Below are 17,526 nucleotides of genomic sequence, written 5' to 3'. Positions count from 1 at the left end.
ACTTCATACCTAGGTACCAGTCAGTATCATGATGGTATCAAGTATCCTTTTTATTGCATACAGTAACAGTTCATAGGTACCTATGCTGCTATATGATAGAGAAAATGTGTGATTCATGTCAATCGTTCTGGAAAAATGGATAAGTGCTTTGGTGCGCACCAAGTCGGAAAAGTGCACTCGATGTCGGACGCTGACTCCGGTGTGGCACATGCTAAAACTGTCGTTGTAGGTACATACTCTTCTGGGTCAGGACCTTTCCGGATCAAGCTACCGTCGTTCTCGGAGTAGGTCGTCTCTTGTAGGAAACTCGTTCTGATTTTCATCCCCATACTGCAGCATCGAAACTCTATCAGTTTATTCAAGTGATAAGCCGTCTGTCTGGATGTGTATGCAGTGTTAGCTCACACACTATCCTTTAAAACTTTAAAACCAAACTGATGATTTTTACGAATTGACCCACACTTTCGTTCGGAGGTGTACCAACTCTGCTCCAGAACTAACGGAAGTGATTTGCAGTGCAAGAGCAACCGTAGGTCCTACACTGGCAGATGATAATGCCAAAGAAAAGGATAAATGAAAGTTGGTAGGTAATGCAATAGACTCTTCTTCGGTAGAACGATTTCAAACGCATTAGAACGGAAGTGAAATATGCGGAGACCATAAACATTTGGATTGCAATAAAGGTAGGAAATCCCACTGCTCCTTTGGCGCCAGGAGAAAGACTTCGAGTTTCAGTGCAGAGCAGTGGTCGACCGGAAGAAGCCATTGTGGTTGCCGAAAGGAACCTTTCGTCTTCGTCTGTTTGTTTTTTTATGTTGTTTTAAGGTGAATAGAGATTAGTAAATTAATCGTTTAGTCAATCTTGAATACCTACTACAGTCAAGATTCCTATAGCGCGGATTCGAACTTACCGGATTGTCATAGTATTAAAATGCCGGAGGATTCCGCACTATGGAATACACGTGGCATATGAGATTTGAGCTTATGGGTGATAGGCGTATTCTTTTCTATCTGGATGCCTATAGTGCGGATTCCCTCTGTACGATACCCATTAACCGTCCTATAGGAATCATGAATGTAGTTTGAGCTACACATGTAAATCAATGTTGTTTCACAGAGTCCTTCTATAGCTCAGTCAGTCAACACTTATCTACTCAGCTTCATACTCATTAGTGTAGTTAGGATTTCTTTCCAGTGGTGATACTTTTCAAAAAGACAGATTATATCGTTACAAAACCCATGCAGTAACTTTTGAAGAAAGCTTTGGAAAATTGTTTTTAAAAAATTAACATTCCAAAAGACGATTTTAGGATGGTCACCCAGTAGAGACTTTCGTTTTTTTTTTCTGAGAAAACCTGGACGTTTTAAGACTGAGTGGAGTCGCATCCATTTTGAAATATGTTTTTACTTCAAGTGTTTAATAATTCATCTCATTTAAGACATGTGAAACATGTTTGTTACCTCAGTAAACTATTGTGCAAGTACATCATCATCCCATGCACTACTTCAGCCTTAAATCAAAAGTGGAATCAAGAAACCATAAAATCTAAAAATATTACTTCCATTTGGTAACCAACCAAGCTCCTCAAATTGCGCTCAGCAGCTTCCCTGAGTTTATTCACTAGTGCACTTGTAAACGCAATAAAGTGTAGATGCTTACAGGCAACTGAGTCGTTTTCCTGCTATGAAATCGTTTTAAATGCACGTTCAGCGCAGCATATATAGAAGAGCAACAGTTTGTCAATAACAATTTGTTTACGACAGAGCAAACATTTGGTTCAATTTTATGTTTTGCGAATTGGACCCTTTGATTGCTGAGCAGGATATCCGAAAGTTGTAACGCTGCACCAGCAAATAATTGCCATAACATCAATTAAAAATTGCCAAGTTTTTCTTTGTATCAGACAAATGTTTGGTACGTTTTTATCAAATATTTGTCATTTAAAATGGCAACCTGAGGGATTGGTACGGAAAGTTTGCTAAAAGCTGTAACACAAGATGCCATCATCAGTACGGAGCTCAACCCTTTTGTGAAGCATCTTTTACCGCACCGGAATAGTGGAAACTGGAAAATGTGAACCATGCAAGCAGAACAGAGCAGAACTCAACCACGAAAAGCCAGGTGCAGTGTTTGTGCTGGAGCAATGTAGTGTATGCAATGCATGCATTCAAGATAGCAGAAAAAATGCAAACAAATTTTGCTGCCATGATTGCGGCGGCATCTTGTTAAAATGATAAACCACAGAAGAGCTGCGAGTCAGGAAAGTGCAGTTGACGATGTATAGTAATGTTTGTAGGATTTAAATGAAATTTAACTAGAAGCTTCGTTCAAAAGCCTTTCAGTCAGAAAACATCAGATAGAAGCTCAGAAGTTGCATGTGAGGATTTAAGTTGACATTTCACTATAACTGTATGTGAAATGCCTTATATTGAGTCCGACTCAATTTGAGTGTCTCAAGAAGTTCTGATTCCTGTGATGATATTGATTCCCCCTTTTTCTCTACTACTTTTTGGACAAACCTGTCCAAAATAAAAACAGTTCTGAAAATTTGGAACGCTACAAGTAGACCAAATCCCTGACAGTTCCACCGATGTTCGTTTTAAATTCCAAATTTCATAGAAAAGTTTCCCTTAAAATTTCACTGATAGTTCTTCTAGGTGCCCTAGGAAGAATTTCTCCAGGAGTTCCACTGGATTTTTCTATAGGTTTCAATGGGAATTATTTTAGGAGTTTCACTACGTTTTTTTTTCTCTTATTTCCGTTGTGTATCATTCCTCTAAAAGTTTCAGCAGAAATTCTACAGAAATTTTCTCTAGATGATCCACCGGGAATTATGAAGGAGTTCACATTTTTTTTAAGAGTATTATTAAAGAGTTTCACCGGGCTTTCCCCTAGAAGCTCCATCGATTTTTTTTCTAGATGTTCCATCTTGTATTCATCTAGAAGGTTCACCAGGAATTCCTTGAGGAGTTCCACCGGGAATTCTTCAAGATGTATCAAAAAGAATTTCTCTTGCAGTTCCACCGGAAATTTCGTTGGGGGTTCCACCGAGAATTCCACAAGGAGTTTCTCCGGTTATTTATCTAAAAGTTTTATCGGGAAACCCTCTAGGAGTTCCATCGGGAATCCCTCTAGGAATTCCCTCATTAATTTCTATTGCCGTTCCATTGGAGACTTCCTTAGGAGTTCTACTAGGAATTCCTCTAGGAGTTTCACTGGGAATCCCTCATGAAGTTCCTCTAGGAATTCCAGTAGGAGCTCTAATGGGTATTTCTCTATGAGTACACTAGGAGTTCTGACAGTAATTTCGTTAAGAGCTCGATCTTAAAATTTTACAAGGAGTTTCACCGAATATCACTCTAAAAGTTCAAAGAGTTTCACCGGAAATCCGTAGGAGTTCCACCGAGAACTCCTCTAGGCGTTTCATCGGGTATTCCATTAGAAATTCAGAAAATAATTCCGAGAATTCATCCGAATTTTTTTTCGGGAATTTTCCCAGAAATACATCCAAGCATTCTCTCGAAGAGTTCCCAGAAGCTATCTCACAATTTTTTCAAGGAGTATCTGAGGAACTGAACCTGAAATTCTTCAAAAAAAAAAATGGTTCAATATCTCGATTTCGTGGTAATAAAAGCAAGTAACATTGTACAATGATTCGCCATTTCTTCTAATTGCGAGGTGATGCAAGATCTCTCTCGTTACATAATACATCCTTCAAATTTCTATTCTGAATCTTCAGGGTCTCACCATTTCTCTAAATTGTGAGGTGACGCAATTGCTTGTATATTTGTTTTGTTTATGCTCACAGTTGCATGGATCACATTACCAAAGGCAATTCTGGTCTTTGTAACTATCCATCACTTGCGTTGCGTTGCGTGATAATGGAGTTATTTGTAGATTGCATACTGAAAGTTGTCATGTTAAAACTTTAATACTCCTATTCTAATTGCTTATGGAATGCTATTTGGGAAGGAATAGCTATCCAATCAGAGGTTGAAGTAAAAAAAGACATGAAAACTTCCATTGTCGGCCACACCCATCCTCTACGTTACGAGGATAGGAAAGGATGTGATGACATGACACCTACTTTACAAGAGGTCAGCGACTCACCGACACCCCCATAAGTGTCAAGGAGTTGGATATTTGGAATGGGTTGATTGGCGAGCTTCCAAAATACGGTGGAGAAGCACTGGTGAGAGCACTACACTGGGTCATTACCAAGATTTGGGAGGAGGAAGTATTACCGGAGGAATGGATGGAAGGTATCGTGTGTCCCATCTACAAAAAGGGCGACAAGTTGGATTGCGGGAACTACCGCGCGATCACACTACTGAGCGCAGCCTACAAGATACTCTCTCAAATTTTATGCCGCCGTCTATCACCGATTGCAAGAGATTTCGTGGGGCAATATCAGGCTGGATTTATGGGTGAACGCGCTACAACGGACCAGATGTTCGCCATCCGCCAGGTGTTGCAGAAATGCCGCGAATACAACGTGCCCACACATCACTTGTTCATCGATTTCAAATCGGCGTATGATACAATCGATCGAGATCGAGAACAGCTATGGCAGATTATGCACGAATACGGATTCCCGGATAAACTGATACGGTTGATCAAGGCGACGATGGATCGAGTGATGTGCGTAGTGCGAGTATCAGGGACACTCTCGAGTCCCTTCGAATCTCGCAGAGGGTTACGGCAAGGTGATGGTCTTTCGTGCTTGCTGTTCAACATTGCTTTGGAGGGTGTAATAAGAAGAGCGGGGATAAACACGAGTGGGACGATTTTCACGAAGTCTGTTCAGCTGCTTGGTTTCGCCGATGATATTGATATTATTGCTCGCAAATTTGAGACGATGGCGGAAACGTACATCCGACTAAAGAGTGAAGCCAGGCGAATCGGATTAGTCATTAATGTGTCGAAGACAAAGTACATGATGGCAAAGAGCTCCAGGGAGGAATCACCGAGCCCGCCACTTCGTATTCATATCGACGGTGATGAAATCGAGGCGGTTGAAGAATTCGTGTACTTGGGCTCACTAGTGACCGACGACAACGACACCAGCAGAGACATTCAGAGGCGCATTGTGGCAGGAAATCGTGCCTACTTAGGACTCCGCAGAACTCTACGATCGAATAAAGTTCGCCGTAACACGAAGTTAACCATCTACAAAACGTTGATTAGACCGGTCGTCCCCATAGAGGACGAAACATGGACCCTACGTGCAGAGGACCAACGCGCCCTTGGAGTTTTCGAACGGAAGGTGTTGCGTACCATCTACGGCGGAGTACAGATGGAAGACGGGACTTGGAGAAGGCGAATGAACCACGAGCTGCATCAGCTGCTGGGAGAACCAACCATCGTCCATACCGCGAAAATCGGGAGGCTACGGTGGGCGGGTCACGTCATCACGGATAGCAACCCGACTAAAATGGTTCTCGAGAGGCATCCGACCGGTACAAGAAGACGCGGAGCGCAGCGAGCTAGGTGGGTCGACCAAGTGGAGGACGATCTGCGGACCCTACGCAGAGTGCGGAACTGGAGACAAACAGCCATGGACCGAGTGGAATGGAGGCGGCTACTACAGGGGATAGACAAAATGATCGGGACAGGCAAAATTATCACTTTCCAAAAAATGTTCAGCTAGCTGTAACTTTTCGAAAAGTGCTTCAAATATTCTTAATTTTTTACTGTAAGTTCTTCAACTAGTTGTGTATCAGTGGACAAAATTTGGAAAAGATCGGACAGTTCTTCACGAAGATGAAAAGATTTTTGAAAAAGATAAAATTATCCGATAGCCAACTTTGAGCTGTTATATCTCCGGATTCAATGAACCGATTGCAATGAAATTTTGACAATTCATGACTTGTATAATGAACTCTAGAAAACATTTGACCTAACTTGAAATTTTTAACAAGCGAAAAAGTTATAGCGATTTTATTTTTTTCACGATTTTTTTAGTAAATTGGTCTATTTTTAATATGCATCCCATTACTTTTTAAACTTATTGGCGGCTATGTTGTTACTTTCCTTCAAAATGCATTTATATATAAGTCAATTAGAGGGAAACTAAATGAACTCTAATTTGCATCTTGAATTTTGAAACGATGTTGATGTTTTGGATAATTTGGTATTTTATTAGAAAAATAATCTAATCGTTATAATTTTCTTCCGTGTTAAGAATATCAAGTTAAGTCAATGGTTTTTCATAGCTCATTATATAAGTCATAAATGGTCAAAATTTCATTGCATTCGGTTCATTGAATCCGGAGATATAACAGCTCAAAGTTGGCTATCGGATAATTTTACCTTTTTCAAAAATCTTTATAACTTCGTGAAGAATTGTCCGATCTTTTCCAAATTTCGTCCACTGATACACAACTAGTTGAAGAACTTACAGTAAAAATTTGAGAATATTTGATGCACTTTTCGAAAAGTTACAGCTAATTGAAAATTTTTTGAAAAGTGAAAATTTTGCCTGTCCCGATCATTTTGTCTATCCCCTGTATGTACAGCAGAGGCCACCCGGGCTTAGCCTGACCGATATATATATATATATATATATGATTGGGGATACACTATAAGCGAGTGATGCGGCAAGATTGTGAGTGTAGGTGTTTTGGTATATTTAAACACTTACGTAGGGAGTGACGTAGCTAAGAGATTTTGTCACTCCATGGGCCTTTTTGCTTCAGGGATGGGGCACAGGCATTTGGACCATGTGTCCTGGCTAACAAGCCTAGACTTTAGCGCCATTACTCGCTCTCTGAAACGATAAAAAATACATTTTGTGGATGGTAAGGGATAGGGAATGGAAGATACTTATTTATCGAGATACCAGCGACAATGCTTGTCTATGTAACTATCCATCTCTCCCTACTAACAAAACTCCTTCCCGTGACGACTGTGCGGGACACAGTAGTATATACAACCTCTAGTAGCAACGGTGGTCAAACTAACATTCCTTCTCTTCCCCGGTTGACCGAAAAGACGTGGCCGGCGTCGTTATTGACCCTATACACTTTTCATAGAAGAGTCACGGAGACGCAGGATTTTGTTTCGCAGAAGCCACCGTGACTTACTTCTAGCAAATAAGTGTTTATTTGTCAGAAGTAAGTCACAGTGGCTTCTGCGCAACAAAAACCTGCGCCGTGTGACTTTTCTGTGACCAGTGTGTTACTTGGGTTCTGTTGGTACTCTGTGCAATTCCGCTAGCTCTGGCAGAACAGGGGCTGTCCATAAACCACGTGGTCATTTTTTTTGGGACTTTTTAAACCAACCCCCCCCCCCCCCCCCAACCCCCGCGTGGTCATTAGTCCATACAATTATTTTTATTTGTCCATACAAAATAGTCATTGGCCCAAACCCCCCACCCCCCCTCATGACCACGTGGTTTATGGACAGCCCCTCACGGAGTAGCTGTCCACGAAGTGTACGGTCACCAATGCTCATTCTCATGCTCAAATTCTGGCGGGAGATCCTCTGAGAGTTCTCTCATCAGTACCTCTGTGATACCTTATCCGAAATAATTACAAAAATTCATTCAACATTTCACAAGGAAATCCTTACAGTACTTCCTACGCAAAATCTTCCAGACGTTTTTATTCGGATGCTCGTTTCTAAAAGTTATTCGAAAATACATCAAAGAATTTATTAAAACTTTTGTGCAAAAAATTCTTTATGAGTTCATCCAAGTATTCCTACAATTATTCGTCCAGAAATTACTGCAGGCATGGATTTCTTCAGATTTTTATCCAGGAATTTCTGCAGCAACTCTTTCAGGATTTCGTTTAAAAGCACTTCTGAGATTGCCTAAGGAATTCCGTATGCTGGATTACTTTCGGGATTCATCGTGGAGTTTCTTGACAAATTCCTACGTGAATTCACCCGGGAATTCCTATTGTAATTCTTCCAGAAACAACTTCCAGGATTATTTTAAAAATGCCTCTAAAAACTCTTCTTGGGATCTCTTCAGGAATTCCTCCTGGAATTCTTTCAGAAATTCCTTCAAAAAATAAATCCAAAGCTTCCTCTAGGAACCATTTAAAGATTCCCTTAGAAATTCCTCTTGAGATTGCTTCCGAGATTTCTCCTGAGGTTTCTTCAAGAACCCCTCCAGGGATTCCTTCAGGAACTGCTAAAGGGGTTTCTCCAAGAGTTCCTCTACGTGTACCCTTTTAAGGATTCCTTCCGGATTTCTTCGGGAATTTTAGCGATTTCTTCAGTACTTCCTCCTGGGATTTCTTAAGAAACTCCTCCTGGAATTCCCTCAGAATTTTTTTTCTTGAATTTCTTCAGGAATTTGTCCTGGGATTCCTCCAAGAATTCCACAAGAGATTCCTCCAAAAATTGCTCCACAAATTCTTCCAGTATTCCTATGGATTTTTCTTAAAATTTCTACAGGGAATTGTCCGGGAATTCCTCCAGAGAAGAATTCTTACAGATATTCCTCTAGAGTCTAGAGATACCTCAAAGAATTTCTCTAGAGATTTCTCCAAGGATTCTTCCACAAGTTCCTTCATGAAATCTTTCAGGAAATCCTCCAGTGGTTCTTCAAGAAAATCCTCCTGGATTTTTTAAGGGACTGCTCTGGAGATTCCTCATGAAATTTGTACAGAGAATTCATCCAGGAATTCCTCAAGAGATTTCCCAAGGAATTTCTCTAGATTCCGCCAAGGGTTCCTCCAGGCATTCCTTCATGAATTTCTCTAGGGATTGTTTTAGGAATTCCTCCGGAAGTTCCTCCAAAGCTTTCTCCAGGACTTCATTCAGGGACTTTTCCTGGAGTACCTTTAAGAATTCCTCCAGGAATTCCTTCAAAAATTCCTCCAGGAATTGATCCAGGAATTCCTTCAGAAATTACTACGGCGATTTCTCCAGGAAATTCTCTAGGGATTTTTTCAGAAATTTCCGCAGGAATTCCTCCTGGAATTTATCCAGAAATTATACCAGGCATTCCTTCAGGGACTTCTCCAGAAAATCCACCAAGAATTTCTCCAGGAATTACACAAGGTATTTCTTCTGGAATTCCTCCAGGAATTCCTTCCGAAATTCCTACAGCAATGATTCCAGGAAGTTCTTCAGGAAATCCTCTATCATTTTCCCTATCTAAACCTACAACCTGGTGCAGCAGGCACCATATTCACCAAAAAATAGACGATAACAAACGCTCAAATGTCATTTAGTCCTAAGCAGCTATTTCATTGATTCCTAGTGTGAGAGTAGCTATTCTGGCGATACTGCCCGAGCAGAGGGGAATAACAACAGCATAAGGAGCTGTGTTATTTGTGCAAAATAACTGAATAATAAAATCGATTATTTTCAAGTTATTACCATAACATATTGTGTTATAAACTTGTATGTCATAAGCGGCAAAACAACAAATTCCATAACAAAAAAATGTTCCTGGAAAACCATTTCAATAACTTGTTTTGTTACTTTCAATAAACAGTGAATTCGGAAAATATTTCCATAACCAATTTTGACATTAATATGTTATTGATACTAATCGGGGAGCAGAATTTGCTATGATATCAAACTCGTTACTAAATAAGTTATAATACTTAGGCCGATGCAAATATTATTCTTTTATATCCAAGACCTCTCATCAGGTACGCACGAACAGAAAATTCACTCATTTTCGAGCTAAAGTGGGACAACTCAAAATTGAGTAAATTTTTTTTCCAGCGATAGCGCTGGCCCAAGTGCGAAAATCTCATCAGTTTAAGCCGTATAATATTCTTGATGATGCGAAGAATATTATACGGCTTAAACCAGTTGGATTTTTGCACTTGGGCCAGCGCTATCGCTGGAAATGCAATTTACTCATTTTTTGAGCTGTTCCAGTTTAGCTCAGTTTTGTGTGAATCTTACTCATTTAAGAGTAACATTTTCTTAGCGTGCGAGGGGGGGGGGGGACAAAAATAAATAAGAAACAAACAAAAAAAAAAAAACTAGTTAAAATCTGAAAATTATGAACACTATCAAAATACTTATTTATGTGACGAGTTGCGAAAAGTTGTTTTTTTCAGCACGAGTCGTACATTTATCCAACGAGGCTTGCTGAATCTGACGTAAGAAATATTTTCAAATGATCGAAGAATACTATACTCAGCTTTTATTCATTCTAAGAGATTTGAAGTCGCAAGATAATCGAACTTAAGTAATTTCTATATTATCAAATACGACGAGCTTCGATTTCAACCTGTAATTCATAAACTGTTCTACTTTAATTGTTTTCGGAGCACGGTTTTGAAATCAACACGTGTATTTGAAAAAGTTTGATCGTCGATAGCAATTTGTGACTTTTGGTTTGTTTTTTTTTTTAGCGTGGAGACTGAAGAATTTTTAGAATGCTCTTCAGTTTAGCAGAAAATTTTTGGGATATTGGAAATATTGTACAGATTATTACAACTTTTCTGGAAATTTTGTTTTAATTCCTCCGATTTTCCCTGGATTCTAGAATTATGACGAATATTCCTCCTGGATTCTACAAGGATTCCGCCAAAAATTTGGCAATTATTTCTCCTGAACTTCCTCTGATGATTCCTACAGGACTTTCACTATAAACTAGCTGTCCCCGGCAAACTTTGTCTTGCCTACTGCGTTTTTTGACGTTTCAAGTACCTAGCCAAGCCCAAGTCCCCGTTTAAAATGTATGAAACCCCGATTTTCAAAAACTCTACATTTTCCCATATTTTTCGCCTCATAAACCTTCCTTGGCACAGTGTTCGAAATCGATGATTTTGCGATCAAAATTAATTAACTTTTTTTAGGTTGGTTCTAGAGGTTTGGCGTGTTCTACAAAGTTTTCCTGCATATTAAAAGGCGTCTTCTTATAAAATGTAATTAATGATTAATCCCCCTAGAAGTGAGATAAAATGTTTATTTTTTCAAAAAAAATTTTTAGAGGTTTGACGTCTTCGGCAAAGTTGTAGCTCATAATAAGAGAAAAAACTTCGTAGAGCATGTCAAAGCTCCACCTCTTACGGTTTTCGAGATATGAAGCGTTTTATGCGAAGTACCCCTAAAACTAGTTTTTTCAGTGTAGCTTTAACAGATAAAATCCTACAGTTTTGTGACCTTCTACAAACTTGTTCAGAACGTCAAAATACATATTTCTTCCGAAGATATCAAGTCCTTATATCTTAAAACTAAAAAGTTATAAGCAAATTTATCATATTTCAAGGTGTACTTTCACCTTAAGTAACTATTTCCGGCGCAAAATGGCGCAGATGGCTCAGTCGGTAGGTGAAAGATAAGACTTTTTACTATCTGTTGAGGGTGGAAACCCTCGTGGGCAATAGTGGGAAAGGTGTTTTAAATACAAGGCAAAAACGTATTATTTTGCCTGTAATACAAGAAAAATAAATAAAAAATAATAATAATCAAGATGCCCGCAGTAATTTTTACTGCATTGCGTAATTTCCGGAAATATTTTACAACATTTTTGAGCGTTGTGCTCACCAAACAGAATATTTTTTGATGATTTTTAATTCATATTGTTAACTATCAGATGGTCAGGTAATTTCTGATAAAGCTACTTTAAAATTAACTGTTTGAAGTTTTTCTTCGAGACAATATTCAAGTTATGTAGCGCTAGGAATAGGAGAGAGGAAATATTAAACAGTTCAAGATGTGCATCAAAACACAGGGTAGATTTCATATATTTATATTTGTTGTTGTTTGACTTTTCAACTTCGGACACAGTATCGGAAAATATCAGGAGAAGCTTTGATTCGCCCGATAGCAAATTAACAGCTTTTTGGGTAATTCACGAGTTTCACTTTCAACTGGGGAGCAATTGAAATATATATTGCTTTGTTTTCATCAGAAAATCGTCAAAATGTGAATTGAAGAGTGCGAAATTACAACTATCTTAATAGTGTTTTTAAATATTGGAAAATTTATTGATTTTTTAATTTTATACGAAAGAGCACCATTTTCTGAGCCACTATATTTTTTCAGATTTTTAGAACTTTATTTCGGTACTTGAAATCAACTTCAAAGAGATTTTTCGATCAACTTTTGACAGCTGGGCAACTGCTTGACAGCTCCACCCAGTACAAAATGCGACAAGGGGTGATTCGACAAATCGCTCCCATACAAACTTGAAATTGAATTTTAATTAGGGTCCCGGGCACTAAAATTAATGAAAATTTGAATTTCGGCTCAGTTTGGCATGCAGATTCAGAATATAGAAGTGCCTCAACATCGCTAAAGAAGCCAATTAGAACTGCGAAGGTATTTATCAAAACGCATTTACTATTCTAACCATTATAGCCATTCAATTGTATGACTATAGGGTAGGTAGTCAATCGATTGAGCATATGTTGTCATAAGTTTGAAGAAATTCAAATACTTTTATTTAGAACTAGCTTTAGTTATAACTCTCGGATTATAACAATATTTTCTACTGATTTTTCAATTTTTAGTGATAAAAACTCACTGTTTTCTGCAAAAACTTTGTAAAGATTCTGCCGGAAGCAACACAGTGCATTAAAAATTACTGCGGGGGTCTTAATTATATTTTTTTATATATTTTTACAGTATTACAGGCAAAATAATACGTTTTGCCTTGTATTTAAAACACCTTTCCCACTTTTGCCCACGAGGGTTTCCACCCTCAAGAGATAGCAAAAAGTCTAATCTTTCACCTACCGACTGAGCCATCTGCACCATTTTGCGCCGGAAATAGTTACTTAAGGTGAAAGTACACCTTAAAATATGATAAATTTGCCTATAACATTTTTGTTTTAGGATATAATGACTTGACATCTTCGGAAGAAATGTGTATTTTGACGTTCTGAACAAGTTTGTAGAAGGTCACAAAACTGTAGGATTTTAACTGTTAAAGCTACACTGAAAAAACTAGTTTTAGGGGTACTTCGCACAAAACGCTCCATATCTCGAAAACCGTAAGAGGTGAAGCTTTGACATGTTCTACGAAGTTTTTTCTCTTATTATGAGCTACAACTTTGCCGAAGACGTCAAACATCTAAATTTTTTTTTTGAAAAAATAATATTTTTATCTCATTTCTAGGGGGATTAATCATTAATTACATTTTATCAGAAGACGCCTTTTAACATGCAGAAAAACTTTGTAGAACACGCCAAACCTCTAGAACCAACCTAAAAAAAGTTATTTAATTTTGATCGCAAAATCACCGATTTCGAACACTGTGCTTCTTGGGTGAAAACTAACAGAACAAAACTTAGACGACCCAAATCGGACCATCCGTTCGCAAGTTATGTGCGGTCCCACGTATGCCACTGCATTTTTATATCACTATAAATGTTTACAATTTTTTTTTTCTTAAATTCCTCTATTTATTTCTCTAAGGATTCCGTCAAAAACTCCTTTTGTGTTTGTCAAGTGACTTTGTCATAAAATTCTTCCAGAAATTCGTCGACAGATTTGATCATAAACTTTTCGATAAATTACTTCATAAATATTCCAGAAATTACTCCGAGAGTTCTTCGACGGAATCTTTCATAGATTTTCAAAGACTCCTCTAGAAATTCCTCCAGAATCCTGCATAGAATCCCTTCAATGATTTCTTCATAATTTCCTGTGATCATTAGTCTTGAAGTTCATCTTAAAATTTCTTTGTGGATTTCATCAGGAGTTTTTCCGAATGTTTTTCCAGGTGTTTTTCAAAAAATTTTGCCAAGAATTTTAAACATTGCTGAGAAGAATTACCTTCGGAATTTCTAAGAAAATTGCGCCAGGAGTTCTCTTGAAGACTTCTCCAGGGATTTATCGAAAGGTTCCTCCAGAACTTCCAAGTGCCTATTCGAAAATTATTTAAGGAATTCTTAAAAGGAGTCGTTCATAAATTTCCTTCTAACCTGAATGCAAAAATGGAACAACACAAAGGGGCAGGTTATAATCGTCGAATTGTTGCTGTGATTAAAAATTTGTTACTGTTGTTTTATTGCTGATAAGTTGATCAATAGTACAACAAAACATGTTATTTAAATGTAATTTAGTTAATGTATATCAATAGCTTGATTATAACAAAATAAAATTGCCCAACATAATCTGTTATGGAAAAGCTATGCCTTGATAATTTAATAATAACAAAACAAGATATAAAAATAGGTTATGTGATTTCATAGTTATTAACTTGGTATTCTCCTCTGCTCGAGTGGAGTAGCATCTACCAGCGGACATTCAAGCAAGCTGAATCTCATAAGTCTGATTCAGAAGCTGCTCTGATTTGCGTGGACAAATATCTTCAAAGTGCTCTAAACGTCCAGTCTAAACGTCGTCAGTCAATGTAGCTCTGTTCATAGCTTCACGACATTGCAACGTAAGTGTTTTCTTCCTGTAACTTATAGTACGAAAAATAACTACCGATACCATGTAGCAGCTTGCAATATTCAGTCACCCTTTCACAACCAATAGCAGAAACTCAATTCCACCAACCAAACTACGCTAAACTTCTGATGCCAGTATCCACTTTTTATTGCAATTTTCACCAGCTTCGAGCACTTTCCCAAAATCCGCCGGCATCGGGTGCTTCCAAGCGTCTCATTTTTATGTGAAAATGTTTTAATAAAGTTTATTAAAAAAGTGCGACACTATCTCCAGCGGTGCGAAGCCTCCATCGCCACCAGCCTGAGATTACGTCGTCAGATACTTCCACTTTCAGGAAAAAATAGTTTTTTTTCTTTTTTGCTGCTGCTGTAAAGTTTTCTTCCAATGGGACATCCTTTACGGAATTAGTTTGAAGGGCCGCAGGGTGCGAGCTATAAACTCTGCAAGAGGAGTTTTTCCTACCACGGAACGAAGTAGATAAAATTGTCCGCCACCGTTAATGGGGCTCTTAATATTATAGCGTTTATTGCATTACAAAGTTGTGATATGATTTAACCCCGCAGAACCCGGAAGGGAAATACTTTTCCCTCGTCAGCCTGCAGCGCGTCGATTGAATGCAATTTTACTAAAAAACTTTTTCCGTTATTTTTCTTCCTCTCGTAAAAAAAAACTTTCAGGTTTTGCCCAATGTCAGAAGATCCCAAGCTTGCAGATAATGCCAGCGGCGTCCGTGCAGCGCAAACCGGTGGGTAACTCGCTGCTGCTGACCTGCCGACCGGATGTCCCCGATAGCACACTGATTTCCGATCTGCGGTGGAGTGACAGTCGCAACATGACGATACCGCCCAAAGCGTAAGTATAACTGTCTGTCTTTTTGATCCTGGGTTGTGCATTTCTATGTGTCGTTCGTGTGAATCTCGATGGGAAAGGGGTTTCGCTCAACAACGTGGAGAATAATACAATGCCGTGGCAAATTAGGTAGCATATGCCGGTATGTGATGCCGGAAATGGTAAGCGCTTGAGGATCCTGGCCCTTTTAATGAAGCAACATTGTTTGCTTACCGATGCTGTCATGTATGTACTGTAAACTATACTGTTTTATAGAATTCCACTAGATTAAAAGCTGATTTGTTTTGGGATGCAAAAAAATTAAAGGCAAAAATTAATGTCCTTCCCATGTGGATATGACGATTCAAAACATAAAAGACCAGAACCCTACATTCCAATACGGATGCCAAACTCATTAATTTGTAATGGTACTTACTGGTACTTACCGGGATCTCCATTTAGCCTAGTGGTTAAGGCTATGAATCGCCCATCCGGAGACGGCGGGTTCGATTCCCGTTCCGGTCGAGACAATTTTCTCAACTCTCTGGGCTGGGCATAGTGCTTGCTACACAATATACAAATTCATGGAATGGCAGGCAATGAAAGCCCTTCAATTAATAACTGTGGAAGTGCTCAAAGAACACTAAGCTGAAGAGGGGCAGGCCAAGCTCCAAATGCGATCGTCGAGTCATAAATAAGAAGAATAAGATATGACTATTTGCGAAGCATCGTTCGTGACATAATCTACAGCCCAACTCTCACAGCAGGTTGATTTTCTATTCAATATCCCGGCATATTTTTTTTTTTGCTTTCTAATTACAAATCGGCTGAAGTCAGCAATTGATCAATAATGCTGATTTTGATTCTTAATCCTATAGGCTCTACAAGGTTAGCTGCGTACCCTGCAGCAACGAACATCGATGACTTGATTAGGCGAGTCCACCCAGGTAGCATGCGGTGCCTAGCCAGTTTCCCGAGTGGGCCATACCACTCCCTTTGTCCTCGGAAGGCAGACAGGTTCGACACCTGTCCATTGCTTCCAACTGCACAGCAAGTATCAAGAAGTGATGCCGCGTGCACAACGATTTGGCCTTCCCGCAAGTAAGGCCCTATCAGCCAGCACACAAAAGGACATGCCGATATGGGGCATCCACATTGCCGAGGGCCCCTTTCCAACCACAGGCTCGGATCCAACCCAGTAGACCGACGCCACGACAGCAGCGCTACCAGGATGTTCTCCCTGCGGCCATTTGATTGATTATGTAAGGGCCAATTTCGACCGCACGGCAGCGATATGTCCTAAGTAGTCGACTCTGACATCTTGGACCACCTTCTCTGTAGCTCCAATACGATGTGGTTCCAGTTTCCTAGATCTCATTCAAGCCTCCACATCCTTAATCGAGTGTGCCGAAGTCAACTCCACTTCTTCGATCAAGTCGTAGTTTTTCTTTTCGGAGCAACTTCAACTGTTCCATGCCGACCAGATGAATCTTCCAAATTGGGGCCTGGATATTGGTTGCTCAACAAATAGGGCGCGCTCCAAGTGGGCTGCAAAACGGAGAGTCGATAAGGAGAGCGTCCAATATAGCTCTGGTCCTCAAAAGTTCCTACCTCATGCCTCCACGGGTCATGCGATGACAAAGACCGCCAGCTAAGAGTTGTGTGCTTAGCTGGTAGTGTAGTCTGGGCACTGTTGTCCTTCTGACTTCAGCTAGATTGAGGAGGTACGATCCGAGTGTCTGTTCACCAAGGAGGTGCGGCTCAAACAGCGTCTGTTCTGGCATCCAGCGGCTGAGTAAGAAACGCTGCACCACGCCCAGCTAGATCCAAGGTGGTAGCTCCATCAGCGTGGTCGTCCCAGTGTTGGTTGGGACGTTAAACAGAACTGGCACGATGGCCCTCCGGCGAGACAGGAGTGTTGGCGTAGGCCCAGTAAGCCACCCGTCAAAATCCCCATTGCGAATAACATATGAGAAAATTCGACTCGATACAATCGGCAAAGACACACTTGTCGAAATAAGAACTACGATTGGAAACTTGGAACATGGAATTGCAAGTCACTAGGTTTCGCAGGATGTGACAGGATAATCTGCGACGAACTACATCCCAGCAACTTCGACATCGTGGCGTTGCATGAACTTTGTTGGACTGGACAGAAAGTGTGGAAAAGCGGGCATCGAGCGGCTACCTTCTACCAAAGCTGTGGCACCACCAATGAACTGGGAACAGGATTTATAGTGTTGGGCAAGATGCGACAACGTGTGATCGGGTGGCAGCCGATCAACGCAAGGATGTGCATGTTGAGAGTTAAGGGCCGTTTCTTCAACTACAGCATCATCAACGTCCACTGCCCACACGAAGGGAGACCTGA

At 39.8% G+C, this 17,526-nt stretch overlaps 1 protein-coding gene across 11 annotated transcripts in view; it reads left to right on the top strand.

The window, feature by feature from the left end:
* Positions 1-17,526, top strand: part of LOC109429157 (fasciclin-2) — a 368,026-nt gene that overhangs the window by 246,388 nt on the left and 104,112 nt on the right. For all 11 annotated transcript variants that reach the window (XM_062856894.1, XM_062856895.1, XM_062856893.1 and 8 more), the window contains one exon: positions 15,005-15,179. In XM_062856894.1, the coding sequence (XP_062712878.1) occupies positions 15,005-15,179 (175 nt within the window). The remainder of the gene's footprint in view (positions 1-15,004; positions 15,180-17,526) is intronic.

The sequence above is a fragment of the Aedes albopictus genome, chromosome 3 (genome assembly GCF_035046485.1).
Source record: "Aedes albopictus strain Foshan chromosome 3, AalbF5, whole genome shotgun sequence".
Lineage (NCBI taxonomy): Eukaryota > Metazoa > Arthropoda > Insecta > Diptera > Culicidae > Aedes > Aedes albopictus.
The sequence above is the reverse complement of the archived record's forward strand: the minus strand, read 5'-3'. Positions and strand labels throughout refer to the sequence as shown.